This window comes from Chelmon rostratus, chromosome 17 (genome assembly GCF_017976325.1).
Source record: "Chelmon rostratus isolate fCheRos1 chromosome 17, fCheRos1.pri, whole genome shotgun sequence".
Lineage (NCBI taxonomy): Eukaryota > Metazoa > Chordata > Actinopteri > Chaetodontiformes > Chaetodontidae > Chelmon > Chelmon rostratus.
Genome location: NC_055674.1, coordinates 12,342,530 through 12,358,268, shown reverse-complemented (window position 1 = coordinate 12,358,268; position 15,739 = coordinate 12,342,530). Strand labels below are relative to the sequence as shown.

The 15,739-nt window shown below is 42.4% G+C and overlaps 3 protein-coding genes and 1 long non-coding RNA gene across 4 annotated transcripts; 3 read left to right on the top strand and 1 right to left on the bottom strand.

Moving 5' to 3' along the window:
- The first annotated feature begins 610 nt into the window (after positions 1-610).
- Positions 611-3,856, top strand: drc3 (dynein regulatory complex subunit 3). Its single transcript, XM_041956460.1, has 12 exons — positions 611-770; positions 853-969; positions 1,109-1,275; positions 1,382-1,528; positions 1,682-1,801; positions 1,909-2,021; positions 2,123-2,297; positions 2,414-2,545; positions 2,753-2,823; positions 3,091-3,214; positions 3,505-3,636; positions 3,761-3,856. Exons 1-12 carry the CDS (start codon positions 611-613, stop codon positions 3,854-3,856), a joined length of 1,554 nt encoding a protein of 517 aa, XP_041812394.1.
- A 487-nt stretch (positions 3,857-4,343) lies between these two features.
- gid4 (GID complex subunit 4 homolog) lies at positions 4,344-9,411 on the top strand. The gene is made up of 6 exons (XM_041957275.1): positions 4,344-4,706; positions 5,247-5,306; positions 6,166-6,273; positions 6,882-6,983; positions 7,077-7,207; positions 7,329-9,411. Exons 1-6 carry the CDS (start codon positions 4,482-4,484, stop codon positions 7,390-7,392), a joined length of 690 nt encoding a protein of 229 aa, XP_041813209.1. The 5' UTR covers positions 4,344-4,481; the 3' UTR covers positions 7,393-9,411.
- Positions 9,412-9,814: 403 nt separating this feature from the next.
- LOC121620751 lies at positions 9,815-11,228 on the bottom strand. The gene is made up of 3 exons (XR_006007591.1): positions 11,048-11,228; positions 10,238-10,316; positions 9,815-10,095 (listed from the first exon to the last, which is right to left on the bottom strand). It is a non-coding gene; the product is annotated as an uncharacterized LOC121620751 (long non-coding RNA).
- Positions 11,229-11,305: 77 nt separating this feature from the next.
- LOC121620750 (NADPH oxidase organizer 1-like) lies at positions 11,306-15,608 on the top strand. The gene is made up of 8 exons (XM_041956929.1): positions 11,306-11,457; positions 11,543-11,623; positions 11,722-11,794; positions 11,879-12,062; positions 12,892-13,082; positions 13,184-13,303; positions 13,882-13,999; positions 14,193-15,608. Exons 1-8 carry the CDS (start codon positions 11,392-11,394, stop codon positions 14,944-14,946), a joined length of 1,587 nt encoding a protein of 528 aa, XP_041812863.1. The 5' UTR covers positions 11,306-11,391; the 3' UTR covers positions 14,947-15,608.
- Positions 15,609-15,739: the final 131 nt, after the last annotated feature.

The window sequence follows — 15,739 nt, the reverse complement described above, 5'->3', positions numbered from 1 at the left end:
ATTGAAATTTACATAACTACTGACTGGATATATCCTACAGTGCACTTTTGAAAAGTTACACAGAAGAAAATAAGTGTGCGCAAAATTTCACTGTCATCATAGCTAACCATTGTCTTGATTTGTGCTGTTATTACATTCATTAAAATTTCAAGCGAGTATATTTTGACGTTAAAAGTTTATTTTAACAGAGTCATTTGACCGTACTTGAACGCACCGTTACTATGGCTAGTTGCTATGTAACGGTGTAAACAACAGAGGTAAGAGGTTAGAAACTGACCTAATCTTAGTACGAAAGCTTATGTGGATTTTTGTTTATTAATTTGCCTTTAAAATAACAAAAAGATTAGCTAAATATTGCGGTTGTTCGTTAGTAGGTATTAATGTTGGCTAATGTTTGTCTGGTAAGATCATTCATTCATTCATTCTAGCAAGCTAATGATGACGTTAGCTACTGTAATCCTAGTTACACTATCATTCTTTTCCGTTCTTTTGTTTTCCATGATGTTTAATTCAACAAGAAAAAGTGCCAAATTAACAAAATTTTCTACTTTCTTTTATTAGCAGAGGGTAAAGTGAAGTCAAGCGTGCCTCCAACCCCACTGACAGCAGGATGAATAAGTACCTGGTTAAATCTCCTCCAGTTTTGATAGATGAGGAGATTCTGCAGGAAGCTGTACTGCAGCATCTTTCTCAAGATCAGGCTAGGCGTATTGCAAAGGAGGAGGGAATCGTCTTCAGTGAAATCCTTAAACTACATCTGGATTACAGAAGTGAGATCACTTTTTACTAAATGACTAAATTGTGTATAAATGTGTAATGGGTTTAGGTATGTGAGATGTTGTTTGTTTGCAGACATCCTGCTGATTGACCACTTATGGGAATTCACATCCTTGGCCTTTCTTGATTTGAACAACAACCTCATACAGAAGATTGAGGGCCTGGACCGTCTGGTTAATCTGACATGCCTTAGTAGGACAAAGCTTTGTTTTTTTTATCCTTCTCACACTTCTTTGCCATAATTGTGCAGGTATTAGCAGAAATGCAAAGAACATCTTAAGATATCAGCCCAGTAATTACTTGTAGTAATGATTCTAACTGTGTCTTTTAGATCTGTCATTCAACAGCATAGAGAAAATTGAGGGACTGGAGTCTCTGCGGCAGCTCGAAGTGCTGAATTTGACCAACAACAAAATCTCTGTCATCGAAAACATGGACGCACTTGAGAAACTCAGTCATTTCTGCATTGCAAACAACTGCCTTGGACAGCTGGACAATGTAACAACATTTTCTTGCACAAATCTGTCAAATATTATTTGTTACATTTGTGTTTTTTAGTTTTGGAATGTAACAATATAACATGCAAATTTAATGCATTTCAAAGGTGCTCTACCTCAGGAAGTTTAAGAAGCTGTTCACCCTCAACTTCTATGGAAATCCTGTCTCTAAGGATGACAATTACAAATTTTTCATCGCAGCCTATTTTCCAGAGTTGAGGTACCTAGACTACAGATTGCTTGACGAGAAGACAGTAAGTACAGGCAGTGGTGTGTTTTAACTCAAACTCAAGTTGCAATCTACTGTATTCACATAAGTGTAATGGTTGTCTACCTTTAAGCCATTTTTTTAATCTTCTTTTGTACTACAACATTTTTTTAATCAAATCACACATATCTATGGGCAGAAAAATAAAGCATCTATGAAATACCACGATGTCCTTGAGAAAATGAGACATGAGGAGCTGCAGTTACAACAAGCTCATGAGGCTGAGCAAAGCCAGGAAGCTGAGGTCAAATTACACACGGTAATACAAGTTGTATAAAGTTAACATTTGGCAATGCAGGTATTTTCCACCGAGCTCACAACATTTGTGTACATACTGTGTGTAAATGAAGTTGTTCTCTCCACCAGGATGCCTTTGTGGAGTTCCTGAATGGGTCTTATCTTTTTAAGAGCATGCTCAAAGATGATCCAGAGGCAGAGACGCTACACTGTGTGCCCGGAGTGGCTCCTGTGCTTGAAACATATCCTTTATTGTCTTGTTTTTCTAATCCATGCAGGTGCATTAATCTGAAACATATAATCTGAGGAGATCATTGCTTGAATTCCTTAATCCTACACTTACATTTGAGCACCAAATTGTGGAGCTGTTTATGCAGTTGTTTAAAACAGGCTTGTCTGAACATAAGCAAAGAGAGAAGGAGGTGAACTCCTTCATCAGTGGCCAGACTAAGCTTGTGGCAGACTCTCAGCAGATAGCATCACACATATTGGCAAAGTTTGAGCAGCAACACAAAGAGGTGAGCAATGAGGTTTTAAAAAGACCAGTACTGGGTGGTACTCAGCAAACTTATGCAGCTAACTCAATAAATCTGTTATTGCTGTAAGTTTATCTCTTGTGTTTACACATTTCTAGAGGATAGTGGAGTTGCAACAGTTATCAGACCCAGACCTGCTGAGGACCAAGATCAACCATTGCAATGATGAAATCAACCAACTCTGTAACAACCTCATGGCTCTGGATTTTGAGCTGGTCAGCCATCTGAAGGTAGATGTGTCAAAATCTGTTTTATTCTGAAAGAGATAATGTAATTGAATTTAAGACATTCTAAGACTCAGTGATATAAAGTATGTTACATAGATTATTTTAGACTCTATAAATGCAGATATACTCATTGGATTTGCACCTACATGTCAAAAGTGTCATATGTGCATCTTTACTGTGCCTCATAATTAATCCTCCTGTTCATTTCAGGATATTATCAAAATGTTTGACACCAACATCTCAAGCATGGTTGGCAACTTCAGTGAAACTGTTCAAGGGATATATCCTTTCTCACTGTGCATCAGTTTAAGAGCTGTCACGCTGGTTCATTACAGTTGTCAGGGTCTTGTCTTCACTATTGAGATACTGTGCTCATACCTTCTCATTTGGGAAAGGAACCAGTCGGGGCCCCAGGGCAGTCCTGGTTTTGTGTGGTCAGTAATCCAGTTTCAGTGTCAGGGTTTGAATCCCACACAGCAACACACAGACAGAGTTTGGGTGGAAATTAGCAACAAATCTAATCTAGACTTTCCATGACACAGTCATACATTTGCGCAATGTAGAGATCTGGAGGATAATTATCACGAGAAGGTGAGGGAGATTGCTTTGGCAACTCTGGAAAATGTGGCCAAGGACGACCTGGAAGAGGACATGCCAGACGATGTTAAAATGGTGAGAGCTATCCCTTTTAGACACACTCTGGCCATCCAAAATATAGGATTACATTGCAGGAACTATTATAGTCTTGAAAACTGTCAGTGCTCATTTTGGCATATATTTGTAAAGAACTATACAGTATATAATATTGCAGCTGTAGAAGAGTAATAGCAGTCTAATGTGAATGCTGACGACAGAGATGAACCTGAATTGACTCAAGATGAGGTGAGGATGTCGTTCATTACCAGTGTTACCAGTACCAGTCAGTGTTATCAGCCCTTCACACCTGTGTTTTCTCTCTGTAGCTGTTTACAGACAGAGACACAGTGATGGACGCCTTGGCCGCCGGCCATGACAACCACCTGCTGAAGATCAATGACCGAGAGACTCAGTTGGTTACACGTGTCAATGCCTGGAAAGTGGCCCTCATTAAAGGGGTAGAGAGCTGACATTGCATTAAAACAAACATGCCAATTTGTAATTTATATATGGATGACAATCTCTCCTCCATATCTAACAGTCTTGTTATTGCTTGCTTTTTCTCTTTATTGGTTATTACAGATTGAAGACAAGGAACTTAAGCATAGCCGCACACGCATCTCAGATATCCACAGATATGCGGACTATTTGAGGGAGCAGCTGGAGGTGTTGCAGTAGCATCATAAGCGAATTTCATCCCAAACATCCCTTTTTGCATTTGGTTAAAAAGAAAAAGAAGCTGAATGTATACATGTATGTGTATTCATTGCCATAAAAAAATGGATGGATTGTTATATGTGGTGTGGTAAGCAGAATTGTAGATTTTATCATATATTAAATATGTATTGTAAAAACAAGAATTTTTTCTTTGTGGAATGCTGTTTGCCGAACAGAAACAATAACTTCATCAAATTTTTGCTTATAGTTTTTAGAGTAAGCATTTAAAAATCAGACCTAACTTTCGAAAACTAGGACCAAAACATTGTTAATTTTTTTTATATTTCTCTCATATATCTCTAGTTGTAGTGCAGTAGAAACTTGAATACAACTCCCAGAATACATTTGGGTACATTATCCAATACGACTCTTGCGCGAGCGGGAGCACCAGTTTCCAGCCAATGGAATTCAGAGAAGCTGGATTCTGAAACGAAACGTTGCCGTATCCCGCCTTAGTAGCGAATCCATGGACTAGCTCGTAAAATTGAGCGAAGTTTTGGACCTCGGGGATTTCGCGCAGCTGGCAGTCCCACCGCTGTCAGCACCCATTCTCTCGCCAGCTGCGTTGCGCTCAGTCAGAAAGTTCATGACGGTTGCTGACGGTGACAGTTTAGCGCTCATCATGCCCGTCCGAGCAGAGTGCTGCACTACCACCGGCTCGGCCTGCCCATCCGCGGCGTCTCTTGTTCCCCCCGCGCCGATCAACACCTACCAGCCGGGGGTGGCCACCTCATTGCTGTACAGCGGTGCACAGTTTCGGGGTTATCAGAAGAGCAAAGGCAACTCCTACGACGTTGAGGTTGTTTTGCAGGTAATGTGTTGTTGACATGCGCTAGTCCTGTTTAGTATTAATATTAGTTTATTCACTGTTACATGCAAAATCAGCATATTTGTAGCCGGAGTTGCTAACTTGCTAACTAACCTAACGTTAGCTTGCTAAGTCTTTTCTGCTGGCTGTCGGGAAGTACTAACACGCTGACCTAATTATGAGCCAGCCCAGGTGACTGCGTCTACTGTGACACTTTCACCAAATTTCAGTAATTTACGTTTTCGTCACCTGTTTTGCACTACTTTTACTACCCAAACACGTTAGCATTTTGTGCAACTAGCTACCCAAATGAGTGGAAGCAATCTGCCAGTGTTGACTTGGCCAGCAATGTTAGCGGACATGCGAACACAATGTATAGTATAATAATAATATGCCTGCCTGCACGCCCACTTCGTAAGGTTTGCCTCTATTCACACCAGCCTTCCTGCATTGTTGTACATCATAAAGAAGAACAACAACCATTCTTACACCCATGATTTCAGGCGCAATTACATGTTCCCTAAATCTGTTTGTCTTGGGTAGCATGTGACTGTGGAGGACTCATACTTGTGTGGATACCTGAAGATCAAAGGCCTGACTGAGGTAAGCTTTGAAACTAGGTCAGGTGCAGTAACACTGACCTTTATTCTGTCAAAGACTGAGCGCAAACTGGTTTCCACTTGCCTGATGCAGGCTAAACTGTGACAAAGATTACAGGCTGCCAGGTCTAGACTCCTAGAGTCCTCAGCTTAAGTGTGTCAACTGTATACCCATTACATTACGCAACATATGGAAGGGAAAAGGTCAGCAGGATCCTGAAGTGAATTTTTGGCTGCAGCAGAGGGGAGTGAAAGATGAGTAGCCAGGTTGTGTTTGTGTTTCTATAGAAGTAATGAGTCATGTTTAAACTGACAAGTTGCTTATGAGAAAATTAAGAGAACAAACGTATAGGGCTGAACATTAAATGGAAATATTATCCAAATTGCAATATCCAAACTGCAGGAGTAACATGTCACAACATAAATGAAGGATTGTGGCACTACAGAAATGCCCCGGCCTACAAATCATATTCTCCTGATGTAAGGGAACATGCTTCAACCCTAAACTGACATTTACTCACATTTCTGTTCGTTAAGTGGGTGTCTGAGTGCATCTGCTTATTGCAAAAAATATATATATACGCAGGGCAGCAAGTCAACATGCAAAACCATGGTTGTATCATGCTTACTGTAATCTCTTCTGCTGATGCATAGCTCATAGGCCGCTGCACAACATGTACATGAGGAAGGAAATTCTTGAAGTCTAAATCATCCTCATGTTGCACCAGGATTGACAGAGCAGTCTTACCCTTTAGCTTTTTTAAAATGAATATCATCTGAAGGGAATGCACCGTGGATGCAGTGTTGAACTGCTATTCATGTATTAACCTTTTCTTTGCCTTCTCATTTCCTCTATGTGACAGGAGTATCCCACTCTCACAACGTTCTTTGCTGGTGAAATTATCAGTCGAAAAAGGCCCTTTTTAACGAGGAAGTGGGACGCTGATGAAGATGTGGACAGAAAGCACTGGGTATGTCCTGTTTGTCTGACAACATAATAGAAAGGATCCCTTTTTGTTAAGGAGTAGAATTATTTTCATTTAATCAGAAATCCACTGTGTCGCTCTCCCCAAAGCCACCAGACTCCATTTAGAGAAACAGTCATTTTTATCATCATAAAACACACTTCATTCAAACTCAAAAACAAAAATAAATCTCACCAAACCAATCTTGGTTCATCTGTCGACTGTTCCACCAACAATCACCATCTCAGGTTTGGGCCAAATAAACCCATAATTCACTGAGTTCGATGTGAAAATGAGAGTGAGAGGAGCGAGAGCGATGGTGGAGAGAGAAGCAGCCTGAGAAACAGTGTGGAGAGGCAGAATATTTTTCCATCGAACTCAGGAATTATTTTCACATGATGATGATGATGATGGTGACTGGGGAGATTTAAATCTGTTGGACTTCAACAGGTTTTCTTGGTTTAAAAAAACAGTGATTAGTGGATAACGGAAACACTAATGATTAATACTGATATTTTAGGTAGCAGTCTTTCAGTTAAGGAAAGTAGACTTTGCATCCCTAGTTTCTGCTCTGTTACCGGTTTTTAATCTACATTTAATGAACTCTTTTTCAGGGCAAGTTTAAGCCTTTTTACAAATACACCAGAAGCTTTAACTCAGATGACTTTGACTATGAAGCGCTGGACAGCAGTGATTATGTCTTCATGAGGTGGAAGGTTAGTACACAGTCTCACTGTGCCTCTCATCACTCTCTCTTCACGTTAGCTTTAAGGTCTAACCTCCACTTTTTTTTCCCCCTGTGCCATCAGGAGCAGTTTCTAGTTCCAGACCACACTATCAAAGACATTAGCGGCGCCTCCTTTGCTGGCTTCTATTACATCTGCTTCCAGAAGTCCACAGCTACTATCGAGGGGTACTATTACCACAGGAGCTCAGAATGGTGACTACCAGCACTACAAACCAGACTCATTCACTCACTCATGATTCAAAAAATTCTTTTAGTCTCTTTTTTTGCCACTTTAGTACATGACTCTAATGCCGATTTCTGCTTACATCTGCAGGTACCAGTCTCTAAACCTAAACCATGTTCGAGAGCACAGTGTGCCTATTTATGAATTTCGGTGACAAACGCACGGAGAAGCATTGAGTGAAGGAGGGGACTGTCCATACTCCCCTACAGTTAAATGGGACGGGAACGACAGAGAGCTGTTTAGTGCCAAGATTGCAGCTGACCTGTTGTCCTCACTGCAGGGAAATAAATATGGTCAGACACTCTCCTGGTGTACTGAAAGAAAGAAGGCACGCAGAGAGAGAAGAGTTTAAAGGAAGACAAAAGATCAATGACAGTTCTTACCGTTACTGTGGGACTGACGTTTGCCTCGGATTACATTTCTTACATTTTATTTTGCCCTTTTTTGTCTGTTTTTATTTCAGTTTTGTGCTACCTGATTTCTTTGCGCTCTGTCTCCCTGTGGTTGGACATCAAAATCGTTTTTTCCTTCAGTGGAGACACTAAACATCACTTGCCTTTCATTTGCGAAAGAAAAGGGTATAAATATGTGAGAGGAGTTTTGATCAGTGAAGCTTAATTTATTTCTCTTATTTTAAATGTACAGTATCTTTGCAATATCACTGCTGCCCCACAGTGATTAATGCAGAGTAGGACGGGGTTGTTGCCAAAAGGTTGCGAGAGAAGCAATGATGAGAAGTGATCTGCTTTTTATGCAAGGTCTGTAAGACTGTGATGGTCTGTTGCTCAGGGATGGCATGTTTGGGCAATATGTATTTACTAACTGAAAACCAGCAGCTGAATTCGGCTGAGTTAGGACTACAGCGACGTTGGCCTCTGAACGGGCCATTGATCACCAATAACAAATCATTTCCAAGCTGCTGCTTTTTCAGAAGATCCTCTGAAGACGGTTGTCTCAAGAAAAAGTCTATAAAAGGCTTCACATTAAAATGTGTCTATGCAAGCCAAAGATCACTAATAGCTCTGATTTCTAACCCAAGTTATTTTGTTTTCAGATCATTTCTCTTCCAGAGTGGTTTATTTTTTAAAATCGAGACTGATCTTGGAGTGGAAATGCCTGAGAAACTCAGTAGATTTATTTAATTACAGTGACCAGCATTTCAAGCTCAGATATGTGGCAGTACATTCCGACTCTGTTTCAAAAATGTTCGAGGTTTTTCACAATTTCAGGCGTCGACAAACTGTTGAGCAGAACGACAGAGATTTGACTGACTGGGAGAGTTGAGATGTGACACGGCAGAAGCAGTGCAGTGATTTGAATGTTAATTCATTTCAGTCTGTGGATAAAATCTCAGTTATATTCAACCTCTCCTCATTATTTCCATCTTTAGAAGCAGTTAAATGTGGCTGAAGGAGTTAATTTTATGCCTTGTTCTCTTAACCTTCAAAACAAAGGCACAACAGCTGGACGTAACTAAATAACACGCTTATCTCCGACGTGTCACTGCTCTGTCCTCGGTGGAAACAAAACGATGTGAAAAAGCACCTTTTGTGGCTCATGAAGAGTGTACTTTAAGTGTAAAGTAGGGAAGGGTGATGGAGAAAGAATAAAACCTCCTTTGATGCTTTAGGAAAAACCTGCTGCCTTACAATTTTAAATGTTTGTAATGCTTTGTTGTTTTTTTAAAAAGACATGATTAGGTTAGTAAAGTTTATTTGAACAAAATCATGAAAGTGTATTTCTGTGTCCGAGAGGATTTGTGCAAGAAGTGGCTGAACTTTGGATCAACAACCTGAGGATTCTCCAAGTTTCTCTGGAAAGGGTTGATACGGACGTTGTGTGCTGGAGAGTGCATGTACTCCGCCTGCCTCTTTGTTGCTTATAGACTTTCAGCTGGCTTCAGCTGCAGCATGACAAGTGGATTTAATGGGTAGTGGCAATACTGTATAATGTACAGCTTTTTTTTTTTAACCCAAGCAAGCAGATTGAAGATGTTAAGAATCACAATAATTTGCTTTTTTTATTAATCAGATACAGAGAAACAAAAAACAATGTGCAACGTGTATGTGGGATTGTGTCCTTTAATGTCTTGAATGGATCCACCTGATTTCCTAAGTCAGCTCAGAGATGATGATGTATGATAAATGTGCTATAATTGCATTGTGCAAGGAAAAATAAAGAGTGAACTATTTCATACACAGCTGTGTATTCTTGATGTTGTTTGGGGGCGTTTCAGTAAAAGCGGCACTGGTAACGTTGGTTTGAATGCCATATTTGCCTTTATTGGAAAAAGACATTAACAATCAAACGACCTGTGCAGGATTCAGGCCACAGAGATCACAGCAGCCGGCACTAGATGTCAGTAGTGGACCATGAAAATGTTATCTCTCCATCAGGATCAACACTATCCAAACCTCTCAATGTCTAATAATTAGTGGCATCTGGCAAACTTTGCTTCTACATTGTGTAGATGCTGATGAGTAAATTAACTCATGTTTACTAATTTACAAGCCAGCCCCTCTTACATGTGCACACAAATAACACACATACACACTGACTCAAATCTTAGTGGAGGAAGCACATTCCCAATAAATGCTCCATTCCTTTATTATCAAATCAATTGCACACAACAGCCGTTTCATGTGCTGGGTTGTTAAAAAATGCTTTTAGTATTAAATGAAAGCCAGCCCATGACACAACGTTTGGTTATTTTTAGGTGCATGGAGACCAAAGGTAGTCTTGCAAGAACAGTGTGGCTTCTTCAACACTTCCAACTAACAGATGTGTAGAGTAACAACAAATGTGTTTTGGGAGTTCCTTCGCAGCAGGTTAATGATCAACCTATAAAGCTGCCTTCCTGAGAACACACAAAAAAGAGTAAATGATCAAGAAATGTGGCTAGTTTTTGGCGTACGTGCTGCAGCTCACGAAGCCTGGCTGATGAGAGGAGGAAACGTGTTTGTATGGACGACAAAAGGAAAGAATGTGAAAAATAATACCTTCCTTATCAGGCTTAAATGAAGCTGGCAGCTGTCTGAAGAGCCGTTCATTATCTTACAGAGACTCTGGTGCACTTTCCTGTAATGAGTGAAACAAGCAGTCCCAGAGAATGCTCATATTGCCCATGTGTATGAGTATTCATATATTAATATAGACTGTTGTTTAGGTTGTGTGTGTGTGTGTGTGTGTGTGTGTGTGTGTAGTAAAATGCATCTAATTTCTTGCACCACTTGCTTGCAGCATCAATGGAAAGCCACAGTAAATCAGACACTTTGACAGGTGTGAATATGATGTGAATCCACACTGCTTGATCAAGAACAACTTTGGTATAATAATCATTATTATAACAGACTTCTATAATTTATACAGTATGTAAAAAGACATGAAAGTACTTAACAAAAAAGGAGAGACAGAAAAGACAAAGAAAGAAGAAACCCATTCATCTGTAATTCCAATTGTTTTCCCTTTATTCTTTTGTCCATTACTGCTTTGTCTTTTGTCCACATTTGATTGTTCTTTTCTTTATTTCTCCACTTACTGTCTGTTAAATGCAGCTGTGCATCTTCAAACTGACCCTGTGAAGCTCATCCCTCCACAAAAATGTCACAAAATGAGCAGAAGCATGTTTTTTTTTCATCTCTCTGAAACTAATATCTTCTGATGTGACTGGCCTGAATAAAGTGGGAGTCAGTATAAACAAATAAATAAATGAACGGGATCCACCCTGTCTGTGTCGTCATCGGGTGTTCTGCTGTTGCACATCCACCTCACCTCCACCAGCCAGACCTGAAGCAGGTGTCAGGACTTACCGAGCAGAAGAATCAGTTTCACCAGGACTGGAAATGGGAACAGATCCGTTGATTGATTTCCTGGACACGCGTGCTGCCTCACCCACGCATCCTAAATCACAATACAGATCGTGGAGTGACATGATGTGTATTCTGTTACGAGGGTTTGCAGCAACGCCGGAGTTTCCTGCCGGTGACGAGTTATTTTCCACCTCTGATTGTCTGCGTGACTCACGCAGCCACGCCCGCTGGCCGGTGGTACAAATGCACCTGCAGAGCATCCCTGCCCCAGACCCGAACCAGGCCGAGGAGGAGCGCCTTCTGCCCCCGCTCACACCTGTGCTATCCAGCACGCCTTTCCTATCATGGAGGCCCAGCGGTATCCCATCAGCGTCCGTGTGATCGGAGTGATGCACAAGGAGAAGAGCAAAGTAAGCGCACATGATGTTTTTTTCACACGTCCCTCGATGCTTTTCGACAGCGTGATAAACAAAAAACTGCATTTTCCACCTCCAGATGTACGTGATCTCCGTGCTGTGGTCGGACCAGAATGACATTGTTGTGTATAGAAGTTTTCGGGATTTCAAGAAAATGCACGTAAGTAGGCTATAGGATGCCGCCGCGCGTGCTGGCTCTCGCGCACGTGCAGGTGGTTGTTGGTTTATAACAGCAGCTCTGTTGTGAATTTATTACAGAAACAAATGAAGAAAGCGTTCCCAGGCTCGAGTAAACTGAACAAGTCCGACAGGGTCATCCCCAGATTTCGAGGTACGTGTGCGTCAAGTTTTGCGCGCCTCACAGTGCGCATACTCAGACACTTTGGATTGTGACTTAAAGCCTGTGTGCTTTTAGACAAGAAGATGAAGCGCAGCAGTCAGAAGAAGGGCCCGACCAGGTCACTGGTGCGCCTCAAGTTCTTGCAGAAATACTGCAACGAACTTCTGAGCAGCGACCCGCGCGTCTGTCAGTCTGCGGACCTCATCAAGTTCTTCCACCCCACAGACCAGGACCTGCAGCCGGAGTTCGCCAAGAACAGGTGGGCCAGACACGGCGATTAAAACGCCACCAGGCTGTGAGGGGAAATTGTGTCAGCCGTTTTGGGCCCTGGGCGAAATGTTCTCTTAAACCCAGAGCTACCTGAAGCTGTTCGACTTGGAGCTACATGAAGCTCTGCAGTGAAGTGCAGTTTTAGGTTTTGAGGCAAAAACTGTGAAATTGAGACCCCAGCACAACATGAATTATCCTGATGATCCTCATGAATTAGTAGATTATGAAAATACGGAAATAATAGTAGAAACTTGAACAAGAACACAGAAGAAAAGGGCTCTACTCTGCCCTCGTTTACATCTATATTTGTCTTAAAAGTCTTCTATACACTCAGTCTTGTTCATTTTTTAAATTCAGATGTGTTCCAGTGGGCGCTACAAACCACTATAAACATATTCATAATAATAATAGCAGTGACAATGTGCAAATACAAATTGTATGTGGGTAATGCAAATGTGCAAATGGTAAAGAAAGTAATAATAAATTCAACAATCTAGTAAAAATATTGCTGATAATAGCACTAAAGGGTTAAATTAGAGTTATCTTTAACCCTGGTGCAGGGTCTGTGTATATGATTCCTGTAGCTGTTAACATGAACAGGTAGAAGAATGTAGAGGAACTGGAAAAATAGACAGTTTGTGTCTCTGAGCAAGCATGTGCACCTGCATATTGTTACGTGATCTGCATCCGGAGGCTTTGAAACAACCTGGAAGGCTGTGAAAGGGGAAAAGGGCTTTATGTATTGCAGGGGGGGGGGGGTGTGTGCATAAGATATTCTGTGTTTTTCCTCCACGTGAACCCGCCACTCTCCTCCTCAGTATCATGGTCATGCCGTCAGAGGATGACATCCGCGCCGGGGTGGGACAGGTCGGCGGGGGTAACGTGACCCAGCCGTTCGTCACGGAGACCTACAGGTGCGTGGCCCAGTACGAGACCAAAGACACCAAGAACAAACCTTTCAAGGTGGCGGTGGATGAAAAGGTAGACGTGCTCATCAAAGACAAAGCAGGTGAGCGGGCTTCACTGTTCGGTGTCCTGTTAATGATTGAGGAAGAGCCCACAAACCCAAATACACAGAGGCCTCTTAAACGAGTGTTTGTGTTGGCTCAGGGTGGTGGCTGGTGGAGAACGAGGACAAGCGGATGGCCTGGTTCCCTGCCCCCTACCTGGAGAGGCTAGATGATGATGATGACGACGATGAAGATGAGATAGATGGGACTACTGAAAGAGGTACAAGCATAGATGGATGTCAACTCTTCGACATTCTGGTTTTAATTTTGAGATATTGGGCTTCTTCTCTCAGACGGGTGGAAAGAAAACATTCAAAATACACATTGAGGTATTATTTTAGTTCAGATTTCTGTTCTGGAAATGTACACAATTTAATAGATCGTTTACATATTAAACATGAAGTTTCAGAAAACCTGTGAAGTTTTATGGCGATAACTGTTTTTACCCTTTTCACCTGTCGTCCATATATTTAAAGGCCACTTTCCTCATAATCTGAGTCAGAAACATAACTTTAGTAGCACTCAAACTTCACACTTTTGCTTATCTGCAGCATATTCTGAAGGTTTTTTACAGAAGGGTTTGTTCATATATCAGTATTTGCTTGATTTATATGACATTTTTATCCTAAAGCTGATTTTTTTTTAATGGCTGTTCACATGTTCAGATTTCTGTTCTGAATATGTATGAAGCTTTTGGTCATATTTAATTCGATAATGTCTTGTTTGCATATTTAAACATAGAATTTTGGAAAACTTGTCATTAGTTATACTGCATAAGTCCTTTCCTTTCACTCTCAGGAGTGCTGTACACTGCGGTCAAGAGCTACAAGGCCAGCAAAGATGACGAGGTAACCGTGGCCATCGGCGCAGTGGTGGAGGCCCTGCAGAAGTCTGACAATGGCTGGTGGCTCATCAGGTATTTAACACTGCTCATGGCTGATGATGATGATGATGTGCTCATGTTGACTTTTTTTGGAAGCGACGTCTTGAGTCGCTGCAGCCTGAACACATGCGGTCGTATCTTGATGTGAAACAAAAAAATCCTGGATTAGTTTCAAAACCAATCCGGACTTTCACCCCTACATTCTTGTCTTTGTTGTGTTGAACAGATACAAAGGTAAAGTAGGTTACATCCCTGCAATGTACCTGCAGCCCTACAACCACCCTCATATCCGCATGACGGCCCTCCATCAAGACCCTCGCGCCTCCCCCCAGCTCCTCATGCCCTCCTCGAGTCTGGAGCAGCAGTCCCGCCAGTTCAGCCGCTCGCAAGCAAACCTGCTGCAACTCCCGGCTGCCAGGTCGCCGTCGCCCGGCCAGCCGCAGCCGGAAAGCAGGCAGCGATCTCGCTCTCTGAACATCCCGTCTGAGCAGCCTCCCCCTCAGCGTGCAAGCACCCCTGTCTGCCCTGCAAACGTTGCCGCCAAGCCTACCACCATACAGCACGCCCCTCCACCCACCATCATGGTGGAGATGGACGGAGACGGGGGGCGACGTGGCAGGAGCCTGACGGAGGACAGCGAGGGAAGCTTCGATAGCGACAGCAGCGACTTCAGCTTCAGCGACGACCTCAGTTCCTCCTCGGCGAGCTCGACCTTCAACCTGAGCTGGGGCGTCAGCGCCGAGCAGCTGCGCCTCAGCCGCACGCCTGAACCCACGGCGAGCGACCGCCTGAGCCCGACAAGGGGCTCGGAGGGGAAAATGATGCCCAGCGTCTCTGATCCCAACCTGTACAAGGGCCCGACGACGCCGAAGGTGCCGCCCAGGCCGCGGACCCAGGAGATCCTCACCAGGTGCTCCACCGTCACCCGCAAGAAAGCAGCCGCTCTGTCGCCCACACAGACTGAGATGCTGAGTCGATGACGTGTTTGCCAACGTTTGCTGTATCATTAGAGAACAATGCTGTTGCTGAAGGATTGAGTTCTGCTAATTACAACTGCTTGTGAACTTTGTTTAATGGAAGAGATGAAAGAGATTGTGTTCAGCAGCGTAACTGTGTGTGAAGAGAAAAGCATTCAGAGGCTGTGCATTGTGATCAGAGTGGGAATGTTTCAGAGCCATGACGTTGTGCCAACACTTGGTCAAGTTGTGTTTGGTAGAAATGTAACTTATTGGTCTCGTTAATGTTGTTTGCACATTCTTTGACTACACTGCCAACAAGTATGGAGAAAATGTAGCCTGTACAAAAGGCCTTGTTTACAGCAAAATCACTATAAACATGTAGACGATAAATCAGGATGCACAAAGCTTTGCCACACACATGCCTCCTTCCTGTCTGTTTCGAATGATCATTTATTTTCCATACTGGAAACCTCGCGTTGTTGTGCCTCGTATGCATTTTGACTGTGCAGAGTGCATCGATTTCTTCTTGTGGCAGCAAAAGTAAATGTTTGAGTGTGCCGACTGGTCCGCAGCCAGCTCCACTCCGCCAGCAGGATGTGTGTGAGTTAACGCTGAACCATGTAGATTCTGGTTGTATTCACGTTACTGAAGAGCTTGAATCAAATAAAAGCATGTCTGGGCAACTTGTACAGTGTTTGTTTTTCACATAAACCTTCATTAACATACCCTAAATTGAAAGGATCATGCAGCAGTTTAGTTTTAGTTATACTTGTAGTCCCTAGTATGGGTCAAGCTTCAAAAGCATGGATCCTCC